The 25,535-nt window shown below is 38.1% G+C and overlaps 1 protein-coding gene across 6 annotated transcripts in view; it reads right to left on the reverse strand.

The window, feature by feature from the left end:
* Positions 1-25,535, reverse strand: part of MAPK10 (mitogen-activated protein kinase 10) — a 138,063-nt gene that overhangs the window by 62,126 nt on the left and 50,402 nt on the right. For all 6 annotated transcript variants that reach the window (XM_056490560.1, XM_056490564.1, XM_056490563.1 and 3 more), the window contains 2 exons: positions 11,542-11,613; positions 2,128-2,297 (listed from right to left, as the gene is read on the reverse strand). In XM_056490560.1, coding sequence (XP_056346535.1) covers positions 2,128-2,297; positions 11,542-11,607 — 236 coding nt within the window. In that variant the 5' untranslated portion in view covers positions 11,608-11,613. The remainder of the gene's footprint in view (positions 1-2,127; positions 2,298-11,541; positions 11,614-25,535) is intronic.

A 25,535-nucleotide genomic window follows, 5' to 3' on the forward strand; every position in this document is an offset into this window, starting at 1 on the left:
TACAGCTGTCCTGAAGGAAAATCCAGAAACTGGGCACGCTCTGAGAAGACTGAGCCTAAATCCCTCTGTGCCATCCTACCTGTGCCTGTCCTTGGCAGAGGGAACAATCAGGAATCACCCATTTGGCTTCTACAATTCTCCTAATTCTGGGAGGCAGAATTGCAGAATCCCAGATCTGTGACACTTCTTGAACAAATGTATAAATATGAGTATAAACAGAGCCACTGGGTCTGAAAGAAACCATGACCTAGGCTTTTCCCACTATTTTCACAGAGGCATTCCTTGTGGCTGTTCTTTGCAAAGGAGCAAGACAATCAGGAAAAATTACTTCCCCCACCACAGCAAGCTGTGCTGCATAAATAGGCAGGTTTCCAGTATTTTATAAACTTAATCAGCTTTTTATAGATGTAACTCTATTTCCATCAGAATACTTCTAAACAAGAGTAAGTTTCTACAGCAGACACTCACTCTAATAAAGTTTACTGTGTAAGCATATTAATATTAGGCAAGGAGAAACTTACTCAACTGAAGATGTTTCTCATCATGTATTGTTTTCTCTTAGCTAAACTACAAATATTTATCTTCCAACTGTTTTTCCATTAATTAATCACTTCACCATTGATTCTTCATACTTTGCTGATGGATAGTTTGTTGTATTTCTGGTAAATTATGCCTTATGACAGGCAGTTTACAATGTAACACAAACTAAGAGAAAAATGCTCATTATTTTCCCCATCTGTTATATAATACTTCTATATCTGTATCATCAAAAAGGCCTTTTATGCCCTCTCCATGCTACTCACCATTTCAGGGCATTTGTTTTAACTTTCACTTGAACTTGCTTGTTTTCTGATTTGATTTTCTTTCCTAAGAAATTCTTAAATGTTGCTGTCAACTCTTAGTAAGAAAGTAAAATTCACAGAATGCTTTTGATTTTATTTAGCTTAATTTCTCTATTTTTTCCTGCTCTCAATTGATCATTACAGCAATTCAGATTGCAGAGAGATTCAACAAAAACTGATTTTCCTCTGAAACAGACAGAGTATAGTAAGGAGGAAGAAAAACTATGCTTTATATGGAATTGAACAAATAATGCAAAATTTATTTCAGTAGTACTGAACCCAAAATATGCCTCTTTCCCAATACTGATTTAAAAGTAACCTTGAGTTCTTTTGTGCTTAAGATAAGGAATATGGTACTTGGCCATTTGGGTCAATCTTTGGACTTGCAGGGTATCAAAGTAAACTAAACACTGGAAGTGATGGACTGGGACCTAAGGATGTGTTGTCAGTTTTGCAAAAGTGTCAATTATGGTGCCAATGCCAGCAATCCATGGAAAAGCCATTTTCCACTGGGTTAAAGGAACCTCTTGCTTTACCACTGCCCCCATCTGTAAAGTAACACACATCAAATTCTGAAAAGAATAAAACAGTGACAGAGGTGACAGATGGGATTAAGATTCACCTCTGAGCAAGTTATAGATAAAACATTGTTTCAGTTACCCAAATGCCTCATAATTAAACAGGCAACAGATACCTGCACACAGACATTTAAATACAAGCCACAGACATTAAAAAGCCATGTCTAAAAATGCAGAGGCAAAAGCCACCCAGGATTCCACGATTTTTGAGCATGATAAATTCAAATTGCATTGTTCACATTATTCACATCACTGAAACATCACTTTCCAGAAATAAAGGAAACATTAGCAGTTACCTCAATTTGAAAGGCTTCCACCCTGACTATTTGAGAATGCTATGGGATGTGACAAGTTTCTGTATTGCTCTCAGTGATTTTTACTGTAGAAAGACTAAAATTACAGGGTTTACTTGGGATATTATTTGCACTGCCTCTGGAGATAGTGCCACAGTTGTCAATTAAGATAAAATCTCTCTCCTGCTTTCTTGCTAGCTCCATTTTGCTGTGTGGAGGAACAAACCCAGTGCTATCACTCTCACCAGCTGGGGAATTTATCAGCAAACCTCTGGGCTCCTTCTGCCTCAGGAGCTCTGCTGCCTGACTGCTATTTTTGCAATTTTAGACAACGGCCGTGGCTGGCAAACTGTGAAGAGATGCAAAACGCCAATGGTGTTTCAAAGCATCCTAAGAGAAAGTGCTGATACTCACCAAACTATTCCCTGAGCCCCAGAGCCGATGGGTTTCAAGTTCTGGTAGCGTTTGAGGACTGTGAAGGTCGAGTCACCAACTTCCACGCTGTAGAACTGGTTGTCAACTTTGCTTTTGCTCATGTTGTAATGCTTGGCAATGTATGACACATCCACTTGTTTCCCAAATCCCTGTCGTACAGAAGAAGGGAAGGGGGAGAGGGATTGGTAAAAAGGGAGAAACCAAGGCTGGCAAAACATTAGAATATTGATAAAGCACTGTCAGCCTGATTTTTCAATGTAAATTCTTGTCATTTTTGGCTCATTTTCATAGAGACTGTATCAAACCTTCTTTCATGCAGGAAGTCACCATAAAAAGGCACTGATTAAAGCAAACCAGTGAATTCTCCAGCTGATGTTGGTGACACAGTTGCTGCCTGCCATCACTCCTGCTTCATGACACTGGATGATGTGCTCGTGCTGGTTCTGCCCTCTTTTGTTTTGCAACTAATTTAAAATGAGGTGACTTTCATCAGTGTGGAAGTGGGACAAGAGGCACAGGAATCAGGCTCTTCATTATGGATCAGACAGAGCAAGAAAATGTATTCCCACCAGTGCTAAAACTTCCCCTGAGCAGGTGATGAAGGCCTTGAGAGCCTTTCAACAGGGGATGCAAAAAACCAGAGCAGTTAATGAGACAAATTGTGACCCAACATGGCTCAGTATCACAGAGATTTATTCAGAAGCTCTGGAGGATTTCCAGAGTTCTGGGCTCCTAAGGATAGGAGGGAGAGTTGCTCTCATGACCTAACAAATGCAGCAAACACCAATTTTCATGGCACAAAACCAAGCACTGTTGCTAACATTGCAAAGCAGTGTTCCTCCCCAAAACTGTAAAATTAAAAACGAATAATTTTTACAAGACTTAAAAAAACCCCTCACTCGAATTTATAAAATTACCATGCAGCAAGTTACATTATAACCACTTTATGACTACTGCTGAGCTCAGTTCCCTATGGACTATGGAGCAAATTTATAGCAATTTGAGATAAAAATCAGAATTAAGTGCTTGCAATTTTGGATTCTATTGTACATGATGCTGAGCACAGGAGGCAAAAACTCAACATATTACAACAGATTTGCCCTAAAAGAGTTGACAGTTCAGTTATGGAAGTCAAGATATGTCCAAATGCCTTCTATAAAGGACGAAAAAAACAGCTATGCCTCTGTCTATGCATTTTTTTTTTTTTTCAGTGCTCCCAAACAGCTTATAAATTTTCTTATTTGCTCTATTAAAAATTCCTTTTCCCCCAAAAAACCTGATAATGTATTATGTGTTTATGGACTACTAAGTTGAAATTTGATGGAGCAGGGAAAAAGCAAAGTTGATTTTGATTACATTACTCTTTCAATTAAAAAGGACATCATTCCAAAAATGTTCCAAAAATCTGGCCATTTAAAACAGATTACTGACCTTGCAAAGAACTTGGATTTTAAGGTTTGTCTTCAAAAAATTATTATTTTTCTGTCCATTATCTGACTGAAATGCCCTTTGGCAGTGGGCAGCATCACCCTAAACACCTCATTTAGAGACTTTGAAATGTTTTACTAAATGCAGCTCTTCATTCAAACACAAAGTCTCATCTAAGGAGACCAAGTGGAAACCTTACATTAATTGTTCATCAAACATTGTGAGGGGGAGAGCAGGGGAGGCCTTGCCCTAACACAGAAAGAGAGAGATTTATGGACACTGACACAGCACTAAATTGAAGCTTCCAGAGAGTGAAATGATTCTGAAAGAAGTTTGAATTTTTCTCATTGGAAGACAAACAGGCTACACCTGACTCACATTATGTAGCCTTAGTCTTAAAACATCTTCCATTCAGTGAAGAGAGATGCATAAATTTGGCTATTCAGCCCAGGTATTCATACCAGACCTGGAATTGAGAGGTTTTTTGAGTATTTTTAATAACATGCTGCTGATTGACAGGAATTTCACAGCTCCCTCTGGCTAGACAAACACTTTTGGAGCGTGCTTTTTCCTGATGCCATTATCAGAAAAACACAGGGCATACCCAGCATTAACACCCATTACTCTGCAAACAATTCTGAGTGAGCCTGACTCCCAGCCAGCTCCTCTGGAAGTACAGATAGAGTGAATTCTTTAAACAAATGGATGACTCTGTTAAGGCTTGGATGAGCCAGGCCTGCCACAACTTGTTTGTGTCCTCATTCCCAAGCCACCTGGCAGCTTGTTGTGTGGTATGGAGCTACAAGGGAGCACATATTTTATCACTCTATGTCTAGAATAAAAAATTACTTGCTTTTAAATTAGCCTGATCTGTGAGCTACTAGCCTCAGGAAACTCATGCTGCATACAGTGGGATTTCTGAACTGCTGCAGTTCCAGCAGCTGGGTCTTTTAATTCCAGAAATGTCTTTAAAATCAATTAAAACAGCTCAGAAGAACCACTCAGTAGTAGCTCAGTTATATGGATAATTATTATATCCAATTGCTTCAGTCAACAGCAATTAAAGTTGTGGACCCAGAAGACTACAATTGATAAGAAAATGCAAATGTGAGCACATTCTGCACAACACAGACCATTCCTATGACAATCTGCTCCTAACTCTGTGTCAGAGAGGAAGGTAAAGACTGTTTCATTTTCCATGGAATTATTTTTTCTTTTTAGATGACTATCTTTTTTCCTACTTCAAAATTTGTGTCTCATAACGCCTTTGCTAGGAAAAAAACACCAAGCATTACTTCCAAATTCAAGGCAGGCTGATTTAGTTTGAGGTTTACTTCAAGCAGAATGCCTACTCTGAGTAACAAAAATTTCAGCTTTGTAGATAGGCCAAGCTCCAGGTAATCAAATAAGCTGCCTCCTCACTTTAAACCCACACTGCTAAAAAACTACAAAAAAACCCTTACTCTATACTTTCTAATTTTTACCAAAAATTAGAAATAAGCAAAACAAAAATTAAAAGCATAGTAAGGTTACTAAAGCCCAATGCACTGCTTACTTTCATAACAACAGGAGATGAATGATATAACTATCCTTGTCATGATGCTGACTTACATCAAATCCCTAAGTCAATGAATTAACAGCATTTTTGGATTAATCACATTTGATCAGATCCCCAAGCCAAGCTGACACATAATCAAGAACCATCTCTGGTTGATTCAACAGCCACTTCCCAATGAGGACAAGGAAATGGCAGTTTTCTTTCACTCCAAAGTTAAGGTAAAAAAATCTTTTCCCTTTAGCAAGGGAATTCATACTCTTTATAGAACATGTCAATGTTAGTTTTAGTTTCAAACCCTGATGAAAATGCTCTTCTCCAAATCTTCAAATTCACATAGCTCATCTTAAAGAAGCCTATACACTACATTTTGCTCTTCTCCTGTTACGTCCTGAGTGCTCATTTAAATCCTTTCCAGAAGCCTTGGTGTTGATACAGATATTAATATTCCCCCAGACACTCCCTTGTACACCACTAAGCTATTTCAGATTCAGGTTTTACTGCACAATGCTTACAAGTCCTGTACAGACAGCTTAAATTAGAACTTTTATATGGCATCAGAAAGGAACCCAGGGCTAGGAATTTCCAGTATATACCATTTGTAGATGCACCTAGCCAAAACTCCTTTCCAATGTGATTGAGACCAACATCATAAGAAACCAGGACTTAGCACTTCATTAAGAAATACATGGGGGAAGGAAGTTGATAGATACACATTGCAACCAGGATAGCACAGTAAAAATGTGTAGGTTTCACATAGTAAAGTGAATCCAAATGAATTAATAAATTTTCAGATGAACTTCAAATGAACTTGGGCAAGCTACAATACTTGCCCCAGATTAACAGTAAACATTGCAGGTGTGAAACTTTGAACAAAACACATCTAAGTTTCTCAGACCTCTGTGTAAGATAAAAGATTATTGCTCAGCGACAAACTATGCATGGAAATTTTTTTTATCCTTAGTTTCCATAAACATTTGGACAATGTAATCACGTTACTTCAATACTGACAGGAACTCGGCTTCCATTTCACACATACAAAAATGCACTAACCATTATTTTCTCCTTTTTTTTCCTAATTGAAAACTTCTAATGCCCACACACACATTCACCCATGCCACTTTCCATGCTCTTTCCTCCACACTGAAAAATTTAAGAGAAGTGAAAGTTTCTCAGCCCTGAAAACCTAACTATCCTTTTAGCTCCCTTAAGCACGTAGCCACATTTGCAATGATGTTTGCTTAGTAATCTGACAAGTGAGAAAGAGAAAAGAAAATAAACTGTCAAGACTCAAGCATTTGAGATGAAGGAAAAAGACACTCTCACCATTATAGTTTAGAGGGCATATATTTTCTTTCAAAGGAGAAGTATTTAAAAATTCAGTGGAACTCAACTTACTGCCTGACACAGAGCCACAAATGTACTCTTTTCCTTTCTTTCAGAGTGCAGAGAGCAAGAGTTAAAAAGCCCAACAGAAATAAAATATGTTATTTTCTATATCATAAGGTGAATTGCTTCCTGATACCCCATTTTATTTGCCCATTTCTATCCTACAAAATAGCTATACTTATTATATTTTACTGACAGACCTTTGTTTCTGAACACCATTCCTTCTATTATTGATGAGCCTAAAATATGGCAATTTGTTGCAGCACAGCCTCTCATACATTTCAGCTTTAATAAATACAAACCATGCTAGCAGCAATTTAAGGCAAATTGCCCTCTTTTGCATCTCCAAGACAGTGAGTGCTGCCACAGATTCCACTGGCAGCATCAGCAGAGGGAATTTTACCTTTCCAGTCTGCCCACAGAAATCCTGGCAGGAACACCTGTTTGAGGCTGCTGAAATGAATTAAAGCCCTCCAGTGCAGGTGAGTGAAAGAATCAGATGGAAGCATGAAAGGCTGACTCCTGATTTGCAGCTGGCACAGAGCCCAGAGGTGAGCAGGATGGAGCAGAGCTCAGAGGATGCTCTGAGCCAGACATCACAATGGCTCCCCCACATCTTCACCCCCATATCAGACAAAGAAACTGGTTTGGACCACAGCACATTTCAGAGGTGGATGCCTTTGGTTCCCCCAGGATGCAAAAGGATAATATCTTAAAGCTACAATTTAACCTTAAAAGTCAAATGTTGTACAGACTGAAATTCATGAGTATGGTAAAACCCTCAGTCTTCTGGCCAGCTCTGAAAATGTGCATTAGAGGCAAGCCCTGCTCACCTGGGTGCATCTGCTAAGCTGACAGCACTGTGAATTTAATGGCTAAACTCCCACTTGCACAGCTCTAATTCTCACAGAAATTTCAAGTGCCAGAATTCTGGCATGAACATGAATTTACTGAGCTCTCTGCTTTGAATTTAACAGGTTTTTCTGTGTAAATTTGAATGGACACAGAAGCTATCGCTTGAGAAATGCAGAGTATCTTTGCACAGAAAGATCAACTGAATTAATTTAAATTGTGTATTCTATATATGACACAACTATGGCAGAAATTCTACCTATTTTTTTTCTCCATAAAGCCAGACTTCTCACTTATTTTTGCTCTCCCTGAGCTCAGGAGTCCAAAGACAGTGATCCAATCTCCTACACAGGGTTTCATCATGTGTGTGTGTGACTGGATGGAATATTACAGATTTTGGTTTACCAGACACATCACACCACAGTTCTCCATTCTTCCACCTCATACTGCTCCTGTGAGGCTTGTATTAGTCACCCAGCCTTCCTGTGTTTTGAGTGGGATTTAAAAGCTGATTTCCAGCCTCCTTTCAATCTCTCTCCAGCTGCCTTGCCCCCAGTCAGGGGGCTTTCTGCTTTTAGCTTTTCAAATAGACAGCTGACCCCTGCAAAAAACAGCCTTGATTGATCAGTGACTGATCTTGTTTGCATTTTCTTTAATCACTCTATTTCAACACATCATATTAAAGCATTTTATTAAATGTAGTATAATATTTCTAAGTGCTGATTGGGTATTTTTTTTTTAGGTTGGAGGTTTTTTTTGTTGTTGTGGTTTTTTGTTTATTTGTTTAAATACTCTGTCCTTGTTCAATGTCTTCTATCTTCTCTCTATCTAAGATACCAAAACTCCATCAGCTTACCTAGCTCTTACCTAGTTCTGATTACATACAAAGCAGCAAGCCTGCCTTCTCCTTTTCAATTTTATCTACTCAAAACATGAAGCAAAGCACTATTTACTTGTTGTTCTCTTGTCCTCCACATGTTTACTGAGCTCTAAGTACTTCTAACTCCTTCCTTCTTACAGGCACCAAATTTGCAAAGCTCATTTGTAACTGTGGTACCATCTATTGCTCAGGAGTCACTGTGTCCCAGGGGTGTGTCCTTCACTCCAGGCCATTCTAACAGAGCAATCTGTGAGTATCTGCACAGGAAAACATGACTTCAAAAGATTCCTCATCCCCCTGATGCCTGAAGAGCTCCATGCTCACACACAGCTGACATCCAGCCCTGGTCATCACTCCTAAGGTTGGAAGGACTGATCCAAATGCAAAATGTAGCCAACGATACAGGAGAGGAAATAGATTTCTCAATAGAACTATATAATTACAGTATTTGATGTGAAGACAACAGCTAATGAGTCTCCCTTTTACAAATAAAGACTGGATAGAGCTAAATAATCACACTTTTAGCTAGAAACAGACAGCTCTTGACCCTATGAAGTATCATTTTATTCACAGAAATCTAATATATCAATTGTTGATAACTTCTGAATACCAACTAATCTCTCATTGGATAGAATAACCATAGGACACACTACATTTAGAGTTGTATTCTAAATAAAGGTATCCCATATACCTACAGCTTAGGGAACATATAAATTCTGACAGTCTATGCATGTCTTGATATTGATTTTTAAAAAGACACTGAAAGATTAAAAAGAGAAAAATATGGATGAAGAAATCAGTATTCTTTTGGAATTGTTAGATATTGTTAATATATTAGTATTAAAATGGAATGTCTTATTCAACTCATAATACACTACTCTGCATTAGCCTGTGCTACAATAAAAATGTGTAGGGTCCTACAGATAAAGCTTGTTGCTGATACCTTACAGCCTTACAGAAGTCTAATGAAATTCCATAGGCCTTCTTGTCCTACTTTTCTATTATGACAGAAAAGCAGATGTCCTTTTCCTCAGCCTTAAAAAAATTCATGTTTCAGAAAGTGAATTGGCTACCCATGTCCAATAATTCCAGACTTGAGTGTTTTAACACTGCAAACAGGGTGAAGGGGTGGGGAGGTACATATTTACCCTACTTATGCCCCTGAGTGTTTCTCAGGAAGGGCCATTTTTTTTTTTTTTTCCTTAAGCTGGAAATCCTTAAAATTCTATTCCTGCAGAGTTAGCATTTCATTGTACAAAACTAGGATGCTCAGTGACATAAGCTCTATGTCAAAGGGAAGAGCCTTTAATTATGTATATGTCACTTTCATTCACAGCACATAAAGCTATGCCTATTAGGCCACAAATATATATTAAAAGAAAAATTACATCCCCAGTACTAAAAGGCACTTCAGCACAAACAGTTTGGAGAAAGTCTGCAGTGAGGCATAAATTTCAAGTGGAAGCAAGAATAAGAATGGAATAAACAATATTACCACCTGGACACAACTCCTAGTCTCTAAATAAAGATCTGGATGCTTGGACCAAGGACAGAGATATAAGCCCCATCCCACTCTAAACAATACAAATGAACAGCATCCAAGACAGGTCTTAATGCGACCAGACACTTAATTTAGAGACTGTTCTTGCACATAGTTCTAGCTGTTATTTGGATCAGGGCCTATCTTTATGGAGAGAATAAATTAACATGAAGCTTAAACCAGTTTTTATCCTCAAGAGAATCAACCTGAAGGTCTGAAGACCTTGAAAAGGTATCTGTGAGATAAGTGCTTGAAGGATGGGATTCTGTTCCCTGCAATGTCAGGATAGTATTCCTTTGTATGTACTTAGTGGATGATGCCATTCTGGGTACCTGCTGCAGCCTTTAAATAGGAATTAATCTCAGTGATAAAAATGCATCCAAAATGGTCTAAGTAAAAAAGAGTAGAGAGCTATGCAAAAAAACCTCTATTCTGCACAGTGGAAGCATTTTTTCACCAATAACACTTTTCTTATACAATCTGAGAAAAAAACCCAACCCTTTTTGGCAATTTTTTTGCAATTGCAAAATTTTTGCAATTTTTTTTTTTTTTTGGAAGCGAACTCTGTCAAAACATTACAAAAATACTACGTTTGACAAAGTTGCCAGTGGAAGAATTCAGCCAGCTAAACACAGGCACATGAAGAAGGGGTGATAAAAAAGAAAAGGCAGTTAAGCAGATTATCAAACTGAACAGCCAAGCCCCATCCCAGAGCTGATGATTCCTAAGCCCAGACTCAGCCTTCTCAGCAGAATTAATATTTAGTGTCCCTTAGTTAAAAAACATAAAGCAAATTTTCCAACACCTGTTGCTGTTTAATGTTAAATGTTTACACACAAGTAACAGCCCTTTCTTTTTAACAACTGTGCTTTCACTTGGACTCTATGCATAATATAAAAGAAAAAAAAAGTGTTTCTCATAAATTCATTTCTAAGAATGCAGCATTGTTTTCAGCCCCAAAAAGTGAAGAATGTCCCTAATATCTCTCCAGTTAGTTAGATTACTGATGTCCCATCTCCCAAAAAACCTTGAAACTATGATGAGACAGAATTCAAGCACAAAACACTGTTCAGAAGTGAGCAAAAAAGTAATTTCATTCACAGGTGAAAATTATGCACACAGATTTGGGACTAAATAAATTAATTTAATTAACCAAGAGAACCAAAACCTAGATACATCAATAAGCTTTTTCTTTGCATCAAAGATTTAGTTTCAGCTTTGTGGGCTTCTATACATTGTGACCAAACAATTTCAAGGATGATGTAGAAATGCAGAATTGGCTTTAGTGCAGTCTCAAGGCTCCAGGACCTCAACAGCTCATGGTGTTCAATGGCAGACAAGACAAACACCACAATTTTAATTACTCTTGCTTCACTTCCAGTACAGGTAAATTATAGTCACAGGCTGCAGTGTAAAAGGCTCTGTCTCAGAAGAGTAGAGACTAAGATAAAATAGTTTTAACTTGCAGCTTTTCTGTTTGAAAACCGTGCCATTATTTTTCACTAAAAAAACCTCAGAATATTAACTGATAGTTTACCAAAACAAAATCAGAAGTTATTAAGACCAAATTACAAAATAAACTAGAAAAACAAAAAAAAAAAAAAGTAGTTTTTTGCGATGCATTTCTCTAATTTTTATAACTAGTAAGCTGCTGAAACTCACTTCTGTTTTTCTCTTATTATAGCATATATTGCAAAAATGAAGTACAAGTATATACTGTACCTTGTTTTACCTGTAAGGAACACACACCTGACAAAAGGCAATCTTCACATCCAGAGTAGGTTCACCACAATAATACAAGAAATGGCGGCTCATAAATACCTGCAATTAAAGAAAAATAGACATAGAAATCTTATCTGGCTGCAGATGTGAAAATATAATGCAGCTCTAGTTCCATTTGGATTCTAAAAACAACCTGATTTGCTACCCAGCTTGTGAAAACCAGAAATGTTGTAACACTGAACTGTAAACTATTATTTAATTTTTTTAAAGAAAGATTTTAAATTAAAATTCTTTAATTCTTTCCAATGCATTTCAAGGTTAAGGCTCCAAATATAACTTGGTTAAATCTGGAAAACTTCACAGTAACTTGTGCCATTAATCCAAAGTTTACCATGTCACTTGCATATTCTTACACCAACAACAACAACAAAAAATCAGGTCAATAATGTTCTAAATAATGTGGGAATAGGAAACACTTATTATTATGGGGAGGAAAAAAAAAACAAGTCCTAAGTTGACAAGTATTAGGAAAGTTATAGAAATGGAAAGATTAGTTACATCACTGTGTAAATTTATCCACTTTGTGAACATCCCATGTAGTTCTGTTCTGGACTTAATGTTCTACCACTAGAAAAGCTACAGAAAAGAGCAGTGAGAAGGGTCCAAAGCCAAAGAGATTCCTTACACAAAACAACTGCACAGACTGGGGAGATATTTTTATGCCTAGAAAAGATCTGTCTGAGTGGAAATATGCTGGATACATAAAATGAGTGGCATACTGAAAAATGAAAACACCTTTCCATTTTTTTAAAATAAAAATGGCACCAAGTTATGTTATCAGAGTTAGCATCAACAATAGGAAATAATTTTTCATACACTGTTTTGTTACAGTGAAGCTCTCTGTCTCATGTTGCTGTGGAAGCCAGAAGTCAACATAAGCACTAATGTGATTAGGCAAATTCACAGAAGAAGAAATCTGCTGAAGGCTACTAACCTCAGAAATATCACCCCTGACTCAAGACACCCCTGAGTCACAGTCTGCCCCTCCATGCCCAGCCTATTTCTGGATTCCCCAGGCAGCTGGTTCTGGCCCAGGGAGCCACAGACTAGAGTGGACAGGCCTCCCTGTGCACCCTGTTACTGATGTTTGAATTTAGTTCCACAGCACCACATCCAGCTCTGCCTAGCCAGTCCTGTCCTAGCTACACTCCAGCATGGCACATCAATGACAAACACCCCCAGCAATGTTATCAGGCTGAGATGGGCAGCTAGGTCACAAGATTTTGGAGAATATAGATTCTTCTGCATGACTCCAAAAAACCACAAAAAACCACACAAAAAAACAACAAAAATCTGCTAACAGTACAATGAAAAATTTAGTAACTTTTAGCTAAAATTAGATAGGGTATATACAACTTCATGTTTTCCTGTTAAATATAAGCTCATTGTAAAGACTTAAAAATGAAAACAAAACAACCATCCAACCATCACTCCATAAAGTTATGATTCTGAAACACTATGTAGCTACTTATGGCACTTGTCTTCAGTAAGGACAACTAACTCCAAGTGTAAATGGCACTAAATAAGACAAGACTCAAGCTGGAGTAATTTCAACTCACACCAATTGCTCAGGAGTAAAGAAACTACAAGAAAGTATTCACCAATGCTTGCCAACTTCAATGCATCATATGCTCCCACATGTGTTCAATTTTTAATGAATGAATATATGAATAATCCTGTTATGAAAGCAAGTTTATGACCTTTTCTTCATCATGTTACAGTGTCTGAGATTGCTGTCTCACTGCCCACTGAGTCATTACCAGAGTCTCATATTCCTCAGAGGGTTTATAATGGTTTATATTAAAAAAGAAGAAAGGAAGCTTTTTTTAAGAAGAAGAAAAAAGAAAGCTTTTATCATTAGTCATATTGCCAATGATTTCTGGAAAGCCAGCAGGTAATTACACTGTCATGCTGCAGATATAATCACTGGCTGTATGCATTACATTGCTATAATAATCAATGACTGAAATATCAATAGCCATGATATGCCATGTTCAAGACAGAGCTTAATGGTGGAAAGTGAAGAAAGGAAGGGAAGAAAATTGGGGGAACTTGGTTTTCTTCCTGAATTTGCTGTGAGGGTCTATTGAGAAGACATCCTTTTCATTATGTATGCATTACTAGTCACACCCAGCTCCTCAGCTGTCCACAGGAATTACTGTGACTGTTAATAGTCACCCTGGGCACAACAACAGACTGGTGAGTTTTATGAACTGGAATACATTTTAGAATTGATGATGTTGTCCTTGTGTGCAGTTAATGCTTATAAAATAATAGAAGCATGATATGTTTTAATGGCCTAGATCAATACTCATATTCCTCTGTACATGGGATACATGGAATGAATCACTATGGAGCTGAGTTCCTCCTGTTGCACAGTGGGAATGAATGCCACCTTTCCATGGCACACAAGGGTGTACCCAGGACAAAAAAGACTTAAATTCATGATTGGAAGTACTTCATACAAGGTTCCCTTCGATGCCCTGTAAGTAATCAGGCATGTGTGTAACTTCTAATTCCTTCAGGCAGAAAACGGATTCACACTCAGCTGCACAGATCTCCTTGATCACGTCTCCTCTGGTGCGAGCTGACACCACATCACTAGAGATGTTTAAGAAGTGTCAGAATAAAGGACTGGCCTGATGCTGAGATAATTGTGTTACAACATAAAGCAGTTATAAAACAAGAAGCTACTGAGACAAACAGCATCACTCACCAGGGGACTGGAGCTTTACGTGAGAGCACAAGCATCCCATATTTCTTTACCTCGCTTCTGACACTGTACCTTTTCAATATTGAGTGAAATCACCCAAGGGGGGAAGAACTGGGAGAACAGAACATTGCTGATAGAATAAAATACTCTGGGAAGCCAGAGACTGCAGTAACATCACAAGCAGAAAATCTGTCTGTGAAACACCAAAGCCACAACTGGATCCCAAATCTTCATCACGATCGAGGCACCTGCATCCCAGAACCCATAAAAACACACAAGACTCAGCAGGAAATACATGATGTACTTTCAGGCAAAGCAAAACTAGGAGGCACTAAAACCAGGAGAATGAAAGGAGCCATGAAGGCAAGATAAAGAAAATCCTGAATATCTTCTGAGCTTTATAGTCACAGCCCCCAAGTGAACTGCTGGCTGCATCCACTGAGGCTTGGCCTGCTGCTTTGTCATCCTCTTCTTCACTCCACTCTGCCTTCCTTATGCAAACAGAATGGGGACCAAAGACATGCCCAAATTTCAGGCATAAACTTCTCTTTACCTACAGTGCTCTTATCAAATCCTCCTTTTCTGTTACAAGGACTTTTTACTTTTAAAAATGGTTATCTGTCTCTCCAGGGGTCAGAGGATTACCTAATTATTATTCAAATAGCTCTTTGAAGACTGAAATGCTTAAATCAATACTATTAGTATAATTACTGAGAACAGAGAAGAAACCATGCAATAAGAACAGTTAAAACAGACTAGAAAACCAACAGTAGCTGCAGTTCTCAAATACAGCCTCCCAGAGCAAACCTTTCTGCTTGTCCTTGAATTCTTTCCTCACCATCAGTGCTGTATGATATTGGCACCCAGGGAATGTCTGGGCAATTTGGCCCAGTCAGATTAAGTCTTTTGGCCTAGGAGTGTTGTTTTCTACCCAGGCTGCACTAGACTTAAGAGGTCTACATGCCTACAACAAAATAAAATGGAAACATATGCTTAAAATCCTAATTTAAAAAGTATCCCCACATGGAATAATAAAAAAAAAAATTAAAAGTGCAAGTTCCAATTTAAACAGGAATCAGATGGCAGCTGGAGATAAAGTAGGAGTTTTACTTGTAAGTAAAACTTGATTAGATTTGAACCTGGCATAGCGTGGCTGCAAACTGGAAGGTTGTAAAAGAATCACAGGACATCCAGTATTTATGCCAAGTCCCACCAATTGTGATAATCTCAATAATAAGGGGAAGCAATTCATATCAAGTAACCAAATCCAGCATTTCTGTTTATTTGATATTACCAGCCAAATACATGGCATGTGCACAATGGGTACAGTGACTGTGCCTCCTAACTTCATTGACTTATAGTTCTCTACTTGTTCTACAAAAGGAGAATTAAAGAATTTATTAATCCCTCATTACATTTCATTCATGCACACAAAGATTCAGGGCATGAAAAAAAAATTCATGAAATAGTACCATTACCCAAAGTTATTTAAAAAACCCCATCCTGTCCTAATTCAATGATAGGGGGCAATTGATCAATTCAGTTGTCACTTAAAAACCTTCTTTAAAAACACTAATGTTCAAATATCAACACTCATTAATTATTAATGCTTCCTGTTTTGAAAATGAGTTTGAATAATTTTGTGCATTTCCAGCACTGGAATTCCTCTCTCCTTCATCTGAAAATACTCTCACCACAGTATAAGTTCTCTGAAGCTTTCAGTAATGTTCTAACTCCTTTAACTATATTTTTCCTTTACTGAAACTTGGCTATTCTGCTCTGTGTAAACAAGAGTGCAGGAAATAATGAAGACCTGAACAAATTCACACAGCATGACAAAGTGTGCCAGTAGAGAATGGCAAAGTCTGATCCTCAAACTCCTACAGAATTTCAAACATGGGCTCTGACATCTTTAACATGATGGCTCAAGAAAGAAGTCCTGCAATTCGCCCACATTTTTAATATAATTGCTGCCAGTTATAATGGGGATATACATGTTCAAATATCATATCAAATTGGTCTTCACTTCAGAGACCAAATCTTTGGGCTTATCAGCTTTTTTTATATAATATTTTTCTTTTAGATCTAATGCACAGCACTGCAACAGGAAACCCAGTGCTTAACAAGAAGCTTCAAGACATTTCAGAGGATAAATACGAACAAAAATTTGCAAGTGGATTAATAATTGTTGAGAAGAATGTTCCTACTGCAAAAGAGTTCTTTTCTGTTGTGTCTACACTCCCATTTTAATTATTCTTGGAATAACCAGGGAAAGCAGTGGTGAGAACAATGTAATTATTAAGGTTATATCCCAGCAGAAACAGATCATCCTCTACTGGGAAGAGAAGTGATGGCATGTTAAAATTCACAAGAATCATGCAAGTAGCTCTAAAACAGCTGCTGGAAAAGAGAGTGAAAAGGAAAGAATAATTTTGGAATAGCACTGAAAAGGAAATGTATACAAAACAAAAAAGAACAAACAAACTGAAAAGACAAGGGACTGTAAGCAGATATTCATAACAATCACAGCTCACATGCAGAAGACAGGAACAAATGAGCTCTAAGTCTGCTCTTGCTCCCAGCTTTTTGTTTTTTCTCTGGCCAGTTATGAGACAGAATTCCTCCCCTGACTATATTTGGTCTAAATGCCCAAGATATACAGCCCAAGATATCACATCCAGAGGTAATATTTACTGTTATGAACAGCTCTTATGAGGAAAAGACCCCACTCCTGCAAGATGCTGCAGCAGATTAATTAGCCAAAGTTTATGTTGATTTATGATTTATGATCTCCCATACCATCTTTTCATTTGCAGTTGAATATCTTCACTCCCCAAATAAATCCTAGCCTCTTCCTAGAGCTGTGAAATTAAACTTTGATGTTGGAAGCAGCTCTGAATTTGCATAGGATGAACCTGGAGTGGTAAGTGTGTGAGACCATGGCTACTACTGTTAAAAAAAAAAAAAAAAAAAAAAAAAAAAAAGGAGAAGCTAATTGGAAATAGATGAGCACAGTAAAACACTGCCTGCCTCACATAAGATAACCTTTACCACAATGGTGAAAGGATTTTTTTTTTTTTTAGTTGGATGCATTTTTCCTGTTTTGGCACTTGATTTTAATCTGCTTTCTCTTTCTGAGGAAAAAAGAAAAAGACTGAGGTAAATGTCTCAGCACAGCTGAATGAAAAATTCTGCCCTCTCGGAAATTTGTTTTTCTCTATTAAAAAAATAAAATCAATATAAAGCTGTTCCTTAGATAAATGTCAGTGGCAAAGCTGCCTGAAGGTATGTACTGAATCACATCAAAACTATTTTTAATATGCTCTCAAGTCAACCTCCAAACCTAATTCAAATTCAGTTACATTTGCTTTCAACACAGATGTCCCTGGCACTTAATGACTGGTGAAAATGACCTATATTTTATGGAATACATGGAGAAAAATACTTAATTACTGTCTGCATCAAGAAAATTATTAGGCTGGATTAAAACATATCTTTTAAGTTTGAATAGTTTGGAATTAATTTCTGATTAGTTGAACTGTATGTAATTGGATCTCATTCTTACAAGCGGCTCTGTTACACATGTTAACCACCCCATTAATGAAGGGTGCTTGTAAAAGGAATTAATATCCCAGCCAAAAGCAAAATTCTAACTTTGGGACAAATGTATGAAAGGCAGGGCACTTAGATCCTGTTATAGATCCTGTTTCAGGGTATCTTTATTATGTGGCACTGTAGTAAACAGCAATTTTTGTCAGTTTCATTCAATTTAGGGGAAAAATTGACAGGTTTGGTCACTAAAGGGGAAAATATTATGCAACAAAAATGATATTTAGCTATGCTTTTACTTATTTGATAAAAAATTTATTATATTCTACCAATGCTCATCTTTCCTGTATCAAAGTGTGTATGATGGAGATATGAAAAGCTGTTCAGCACTGTGGAATAACTTGCTCAGCTGCAACATCTGTATTTATCCTCACACCTTTAAAACAGCTGTGTGATTGGCCACTGAACTGAGCCAGCTAATTCACATCTCAAGGTTATTCAGGAACAGAGTCAAAATAATCACTCACCTTGGAAAGGACTTAAGGACTCCTATGATCCAAACTTTCTAATCAAAACAAGGAGAGTTGCTTCATTTATTTGAAAAGTTAGGGTGCTCAATCCCTGCCTGGGTTTGTATTTATATATTAATATATAGCAGCCACATCACTAAAAACACTCTTACTCTAAAAAATATAAGCAGCTTAGTATGGAGTGCAAGGCTGCAGCCATGAGCAGATTACACTGCAAATTCTGCAGCTACAAAACAGCTTATTTCTCAAACAACTAAAATACAGATTCATTTGCTTCTGAAAAGTGTTTCCCCCTTCTAATCTTTAACATTTGCAAATTTTAATTACTCCCACAACAAAACACTACTAGAACAACTCATCTCCAGGATGCAAACAGAATTTATTGCAAAATCTCTGCAAGCTGTTAATATCAAATGGCACTTACATATTGTTTTACACAACACAGAAAATATTTTGATATTTTCTGTCTTCTTTTGATTAAAACCCTAAATATATGAGGAAAAATTCATAATGGAGTAAGAAAATACCCTGTGTTTCTGATGATCAATAACTGGAAAGAAGAGATTGTCTACTGCTGGACTGCAGCCATTCACCTATGCTGCTGTTGTTTAGAATGTGTCATGCTGATGGAGAATGGCTAAAGAAACAAACACCCCTTTGATTTAGGCAGATACAAACCCAGCAACAGTGGGTGTTTCCTTGCTCCAGTCTAGCTGTAGATAATGCTGGGTAAGAGTTCTTCAAAGCACAAGGTATAATAACTATAATCATTTATGGACTGAGTACAGTTAAAGTTCCAGAGTATCACAAAACAATGGGAGATGAGCTATTTAAAGAAAGCATAGCTGCTACTGCCAAGGGGTGTTGCTGCAAGTGCCATTTGCTTTTCCATATGCAAAACCAGAAATACAGTAGGTGATTAATGCATAAATACAGAATCATGAAGGTTATTGTTAGTTTCCTATTATACAGACAACTGCAAACTAGCACATTAGGAAAGAATTTACAGTTTTGTGAACTTAGGCTGGGCAGGGTAGGAGTGATCAAAATCATGTCATATTCCTTTTAGGTTCTTGCATAAAAGTAAAACAACGAAAAGCATGTTAAAACACAAAAGGTAACCACCACAAGAAACTAATTTCTCTTCTTTGGTTCTCTTTGTTCTGTAGCATTGGGACAAAGTGACTTTGATAAGGGCAGGGGATAGGAATTTCTTCAGCAAGGAAAAAAAAGGAGCCAAAGAGGCAAAGTCTGCAATTTTCTAGACAAACCATTTGGGAAAAGAAAAAGCAGGGACCAAAACAGGCTATTTCATAATTCCTCCCTCCTCATTGCCTCTAAGACACAGAGACACTAGCTCATACATCTTTCTGACTGCAGGGAAAATCTCCCTGCTATGGGTAAACAACAATTTGGAATTGATTTTTCAGGCAGAGGCCCACAGCACCACATCAAAGCATGGGTGCCCTCAGAGTTACACAGAAATGCTGTGACTGATTGAAGCAGAGCTGAAGCACAGATGTTTTAGACAAACAGGTAACTCTGCCTCTCCTATTCCTGGGTTGCTGAAGAAAGTTTCCAGAAATATTTGACTCTGCTGGGGAAGAAAGGCCCAGAGCCAAAGATAAAAGGCTTTCAAAATCTGCACAAATATGCAAGGTCCAACACCTCATATGAAACCAAGATTTTCACAGGTGCTGAATGTAACTCAAGTGTGACATGATATTAGAAACTCTATTCTTTCTTGGGAAAGGGGACAACAGCTGTGGGTGTCTGGCCCAGTGAGGCAAGGGGGCTGCAGACAATAAAGGAACAAGTTGGATTTACCTGGGTACCCTGATAGATTGAGGACTCCTCCCCCCAAAATTAATAAGGTGAGGTGTACCCCAGCAAGAACAAACTGAGCATCCCTGAGACAATCTTTGCCACCAGAACTCTGTGAGTAATGCAAGGAAGCACTAGGGAAAGAAAGACCAAAGAAAACTTGAATGGCAAACTTAAATATTACTTTTAAAGAATTTGGACTGGACTACCCAAGATGAGTGTCACAAAGTACATGAAAAGGGTAAACACATATTTTACATGAATACTTATACTAAAGAATTTAAGAAGTACAAGAACACAGCTTTTGACTCCCTAAGTGCAAGAATAATTCTCAGGCTCTTTCTTTTAGAACCTTCTTATGCAATCTTTAAAATGCTATAATCCATAGCTTGCTCTTACTATGATTTTGGCTTCTTTTTCAGCTGTGACTCAATTACCAGAGCTCCTCCAGTGCTAGAAACCTTCTGATGTCCCAAGTGCCAAGCTTTCTTTAGGCTCACAAGAAAATAGCAAGATAAATACTCTTCATTTTCTCCAGCCTTTCACACTGAATTAATTCTATTCCCCATAAATCATTAGCCCAGCTGCCTGATAACCCATCCCAACCAGACTACAAGCTTGGAGTGCACAAACACTGCAAAGCTTTGTGCACACAGGCTATCAGATCAGTAGCAATAATAATCACACCCCTTACATGTGTTCATAATGCCCATGGTCATCTAAAGAAGAGAAGGCTCTTAAGGGAGATATAAGCCCAAATGCCCTCTTTGTTCTAGGAAAATCCCATCATTTAGTGTGTGTGCCCAAGGCATAAATGTTTCCCAGAGCTCCCATGGGCACAGTGCAGCTTTGCATTAGTCTCAGTGCAGGCCCATGCTCATAAAGCATAACACAGCCCTTGCACAATCCCACTGGAGCACTGGATTACTATCCTAAACTGGAAATGTAGACATGAATGACAAAAAAGTAGAACTCGGTCATGCACCAAAGCTCTAGAGTTTGGGATTAAGGTTTCAGGGTTTTACCATGGTTTTGTTTAGGGGGTGGCAGCCTTTAGTGAGGGCTCAGCAGGGGATGGTTTTCTGTCTCTGAAACATCTGTTGGCCACTAAAATCCCAATTACACTCAGCTCTTTTCTTGCAGCAGGCAAGGAATTATGCAGCACAAGAAGGCAACTGCAGTTTGAGCAAGTGACAGACCAGCGAGTGTAAGGGTAGCTGGAGTCACCTCCCACTGCATTTGTACTTCAAATGTACATTTATACTTTTATACTTGCAAATGGAAACTGCCCTGAACTAGGCAGAAGCTACAGCACCTTGCTTGCTTTAACTCTGTTATATCTTCCAGACTCTAAATAGGTGTGAAATATGATTTTAAAATGTATACATAAATTACATGAATATATAAAATATATTCACACATTTCCTTGTTGTCTTGAACCTTGCAAAAGCCACATGTCCAGAAAGCACAGCCAGCCAGCTCTGCTACCTGCTTTTCAGTGCCAAGAAAGACACTAATTCCCTGTATCATAAGTTGGTTTGAGCCTGCTCCCTAAACAAGAACAGATGCTCAGAGAATCAGATATGACTGACCCTAAGTGTTTTCCAATGTCATTTCCAGCTCCCATAGACACTAAACATAAGATAAATCGACTTAAATCCAACTGAACTGACATCACTTGCAAGGACTCATCCCACTGTGAAGCAGCTGATTGATTCCTCTGCTCCATTTCAAAATGGTAGCACGAGCTGCTGCAGCATGCAGTGAGTGTCACAAAGCTGCTCTGCACAAAAATGAGTCTCTATCCATGAAAAACAGCTGAATTTAGACAAGGAATTTTCTTCACGTGTTTTCCATCCTCCTGTAGACTACAGGAGAGTTTTCACACCCTATGCATAAACTCCTTGCAATAATGTGCATAGTAAATTTATTTCCAAGGCAAGTGACTGTTTACTGCAAACCTGGTGATTTTAGACCTCTCCCCTTTCCAAGGACAGGGCCCCATGCAAAAGAAGGATCTAGATGTTCTACAAAAATAGGTTCTTTTGTAAAGGCCTCCAGAGTTCCTTCATTTGACAGATGATAAAACAAAAGCACTAGAAAATAAATTATATGTTCACTCAGTCAAAAATAGTGGCTTGGATGCCTGGCCTTGATCCACCTACTGAAAATTAATATAAATAAGAAATTCCTAAATAAAACAAAACTTAAGGAAGACTGTGTTTCTGTCAAGGAAGACTTAAGAGAAACCCATCCTTGTTTCCCAGAAACAAAGGAACAAAATCCAATTTTACTTGCATAGCCAAGTGCTTTCTTTTTTTTTTTGCATTTCCTTTTTCAATCCAAACATACTGGAGTAGAAATGAGCAGCTGAATAAATTAATCTATTTCTCTGTGAAATCTTGTATTTTTATAATCTTTTTTTCCCTACAACGCGTTTCTGGGATTTGGTGTGAAATCAAACGGATACATGAATAAAAACAGATTTCATGTTCTTTTGAATGACAGGGAGTTTAACTCAGGCTGGGCAGAAATTTGTGAATTATGATGGGATACAGGAAAAGGAATATGACATTTCTGAAGCAGGATGAGCCTTTAAAGCCCTTGTAAATGTGGCTATAAAAGGAATCACACCCCAACCTCTCTTCATGAGTGCAAAGACTCTCTATCAGTCATTCTGTGCTCCCCCTGATCCTCTTTGTCCTCAATACTCTGTTCTTTAGGGAATGACAAAGAGGAAGGTTTAGATTTTGTGTCATTAAGTACCTACAACTGCCAATACACAAGTTGGAGCCTTGGAAACAAACAGAAGATAAAATCTTACACTGGATTCAAACCTCATCGGAAGGTGTTTTACAACACTAGAATTTTTAAAATTTTATGTTTTTATCTCATTAACCCATCAGCTTGAATAACTGTCTTGCAAAATGCATTGTTTATCAAAACAGATGCTACTTTTACAATATATTTTGTTTGCATATCTTTCCTTTGGTTTTTGCTTGAGGTCTGAGGGTTTTGTTTAGGTTTTAGTTGTGGCTAACACTAAAAGAGTCTTCTGGCTTTTTTTGGCCAGAGCTGGCCACCACAAATAAATCTGCTTAAAAGTAGAGTTCTAAATGTATGCCACAGCTTTATATAGCAGTAATGCATCCACTGAAGAAAAATTCAACTTCTCTTAGCCCCATTCACATTATGAAAAGATTTTTAATATAATAACATTTTAGGATACTTCCAAAATAAGTAAGAAGTGGCTGGACTGATCACCATAAGGTGCTTGAAATCTGCTTAGCTATCACTGCTGTTTTCTTGTTCCAGATTTTACATTCAGCTGGCATTTGTTACCTAACAAACCCTTCTGTGAGCTGCACCAGTGCAGTTTGATCCCTCCTGCCTTACAGTGGAGTACATCTGAAAGGTGCCACATTGAGCCACTGCAGTCCCAGTGAAGGGACCTGTAGGTGACTGTCAGCACACTGCAGGCTGGGCAGGCTGAGACAGCTCCTGTCCTGCAGCATCTCAGGGTAAACTCTGCCATTCCTGCAGACATTGCTAAGCAGGATGGAAGTTTTAGCTTTTTTTTTCTCCTCCATTTATTCTGAATGGAATAAAACTTGTCTGTTCGTCCTTCAACATTGAATAACTTTTGGAAGTGTAATTAATCAGGAGCAAGAAATGCAGGGAAAATCAGGTTTTAGTAGTTTAACTGCTCATGAATTCATTTGAGTGAATTTATGGGCATCTCGTCCTCTATGATATTTAATGAGTCCTACAAATTCACTGCAGTAGATGTCTGGTGAGACACAATGCTATAAAAACATTTCATCCCTGTTTTGCAAAAAGGGGTAAAAACTGAAGGCAGGCATTTTATACCATTATTGATTTTCCACAAATATACACAGATATGTTCATTATACACAATATAAACAAAACTGTTCTGACACTTTCCAAAACTGAAACTCAATCAGCAGAAATGCCACTTATTGACCTCAACAGAACAGCAGGGAAAATGCTGCCCTGTTATCCTTCTCATGATTCTGGCCTATTTCTCTAAATTGCAGGGCCAAACCTCTGCAATAAAGAGGCATCTCTATTAATACCTTGTGCCAGCTGTCTTTGCCTTGCTCACACAGGGGCTCTGTGCCCCATGCTATGTAATTTAAATGAAAACACATTATTTGAAAGAAGAAGAGGGAATCATTTCAGCAGATTACTCTGAGTTGCAACTGATCCTACCTCAGTCCTACCCAAAAACTGTGTTTGATTTCAGTTTTTGCTCACAATCCCTAAGGCTCTCTGATTAACAGAAGCATTTTATCTGCTGGTAGCATATCTTCATAATTTACAGCTGAAGATACTAACTTTGAAAAATAGAAGATTCAAGAATATTTTTATATTCTTACCATGTAATTTTTTTGTCTCAAAAAGCACCAAAAAATTCTAAACTGAACGGAGGAGGTTTGGCAGACTAGATATGTGAAAAAGATATATTTTGTGAATGACAGGACTTCAGTATCCAGCACAGCATTTTGAAAATGTTCCTGTGCTGAAGAGTGCTGTTCATCCTCAGTTCTACGACATAAAGAATTTGCACAGCTTCTGCACACTTTAAAATATTCTGAGTCATATATGGTAAGAACTTGAGAGTTTTTTACACCTAAGCTATTTAAATACTGACTTGCTTGGAAATGTAAGTCCTGTACATCCAGCCAACAGAGACTATGCTCTCAGAGAAGAGGGCTCATTTTGTTTTCTATTAAGCACATAGAAATTACCAAAAATGTACAAGAAATGCCTTCTGGGGAGGCATGGAGCCTGATGCTGCAGCCTTAATCCTGTCATTATCCATAAACTGCCAACTGCACCATTTCTGTGACTTCTTGCTGTTGGTTTGTTGCTGGGAATGCTGACAGAATCCTGGTGCTGAGCAAGGTTTGACTAGACACAAAGTGAAAAGGGAACAAAGGTTTTCTCTTGTACTCATCTAGTCAGAGCAGGGAAGTCTTAATAAGCTCAGCTTGGGTCTGTCTTGTATTTTGAGCTGCCATCAATTCTTCCACAACACAGATTCATGAGTAGCTCTGTCTCTTCTCTAACCTCTTACAGACAGCTATGAACAGACCTCAACAATAGCATGACAATCCTGTTCCCATCAAAGTTAATCCTGGTACAGGCTCTGCACTGGTGCTGCCAAGCTGACCTGAGAGGGATGCCAGGCAGAACAGCTGGAGCAGCACCAACACCTCCTCTCCAGCAGCAGCCAAGCACTGTTTAATGGCAGGTCACCTTAACATGACATACTGGGGACCCAGAAATGGAAACAGAGTCATAGAATCATTAAGGCTGGA

This window comes from Oenanthe melanoleuca, chromosome 4, assembly GCF_029582105.1.
Source record: "Oenanthe melanoleuca isolate GR-GAL-2019-014 chromosome 4, OMel1.0, whole genome shotgun sequence".
NCBI lineage: Eukaryota > Metazoa > Chordata > Aves > Passeriformes > Muscicapidae > Oenanthe > Oenanthe melanoleuca.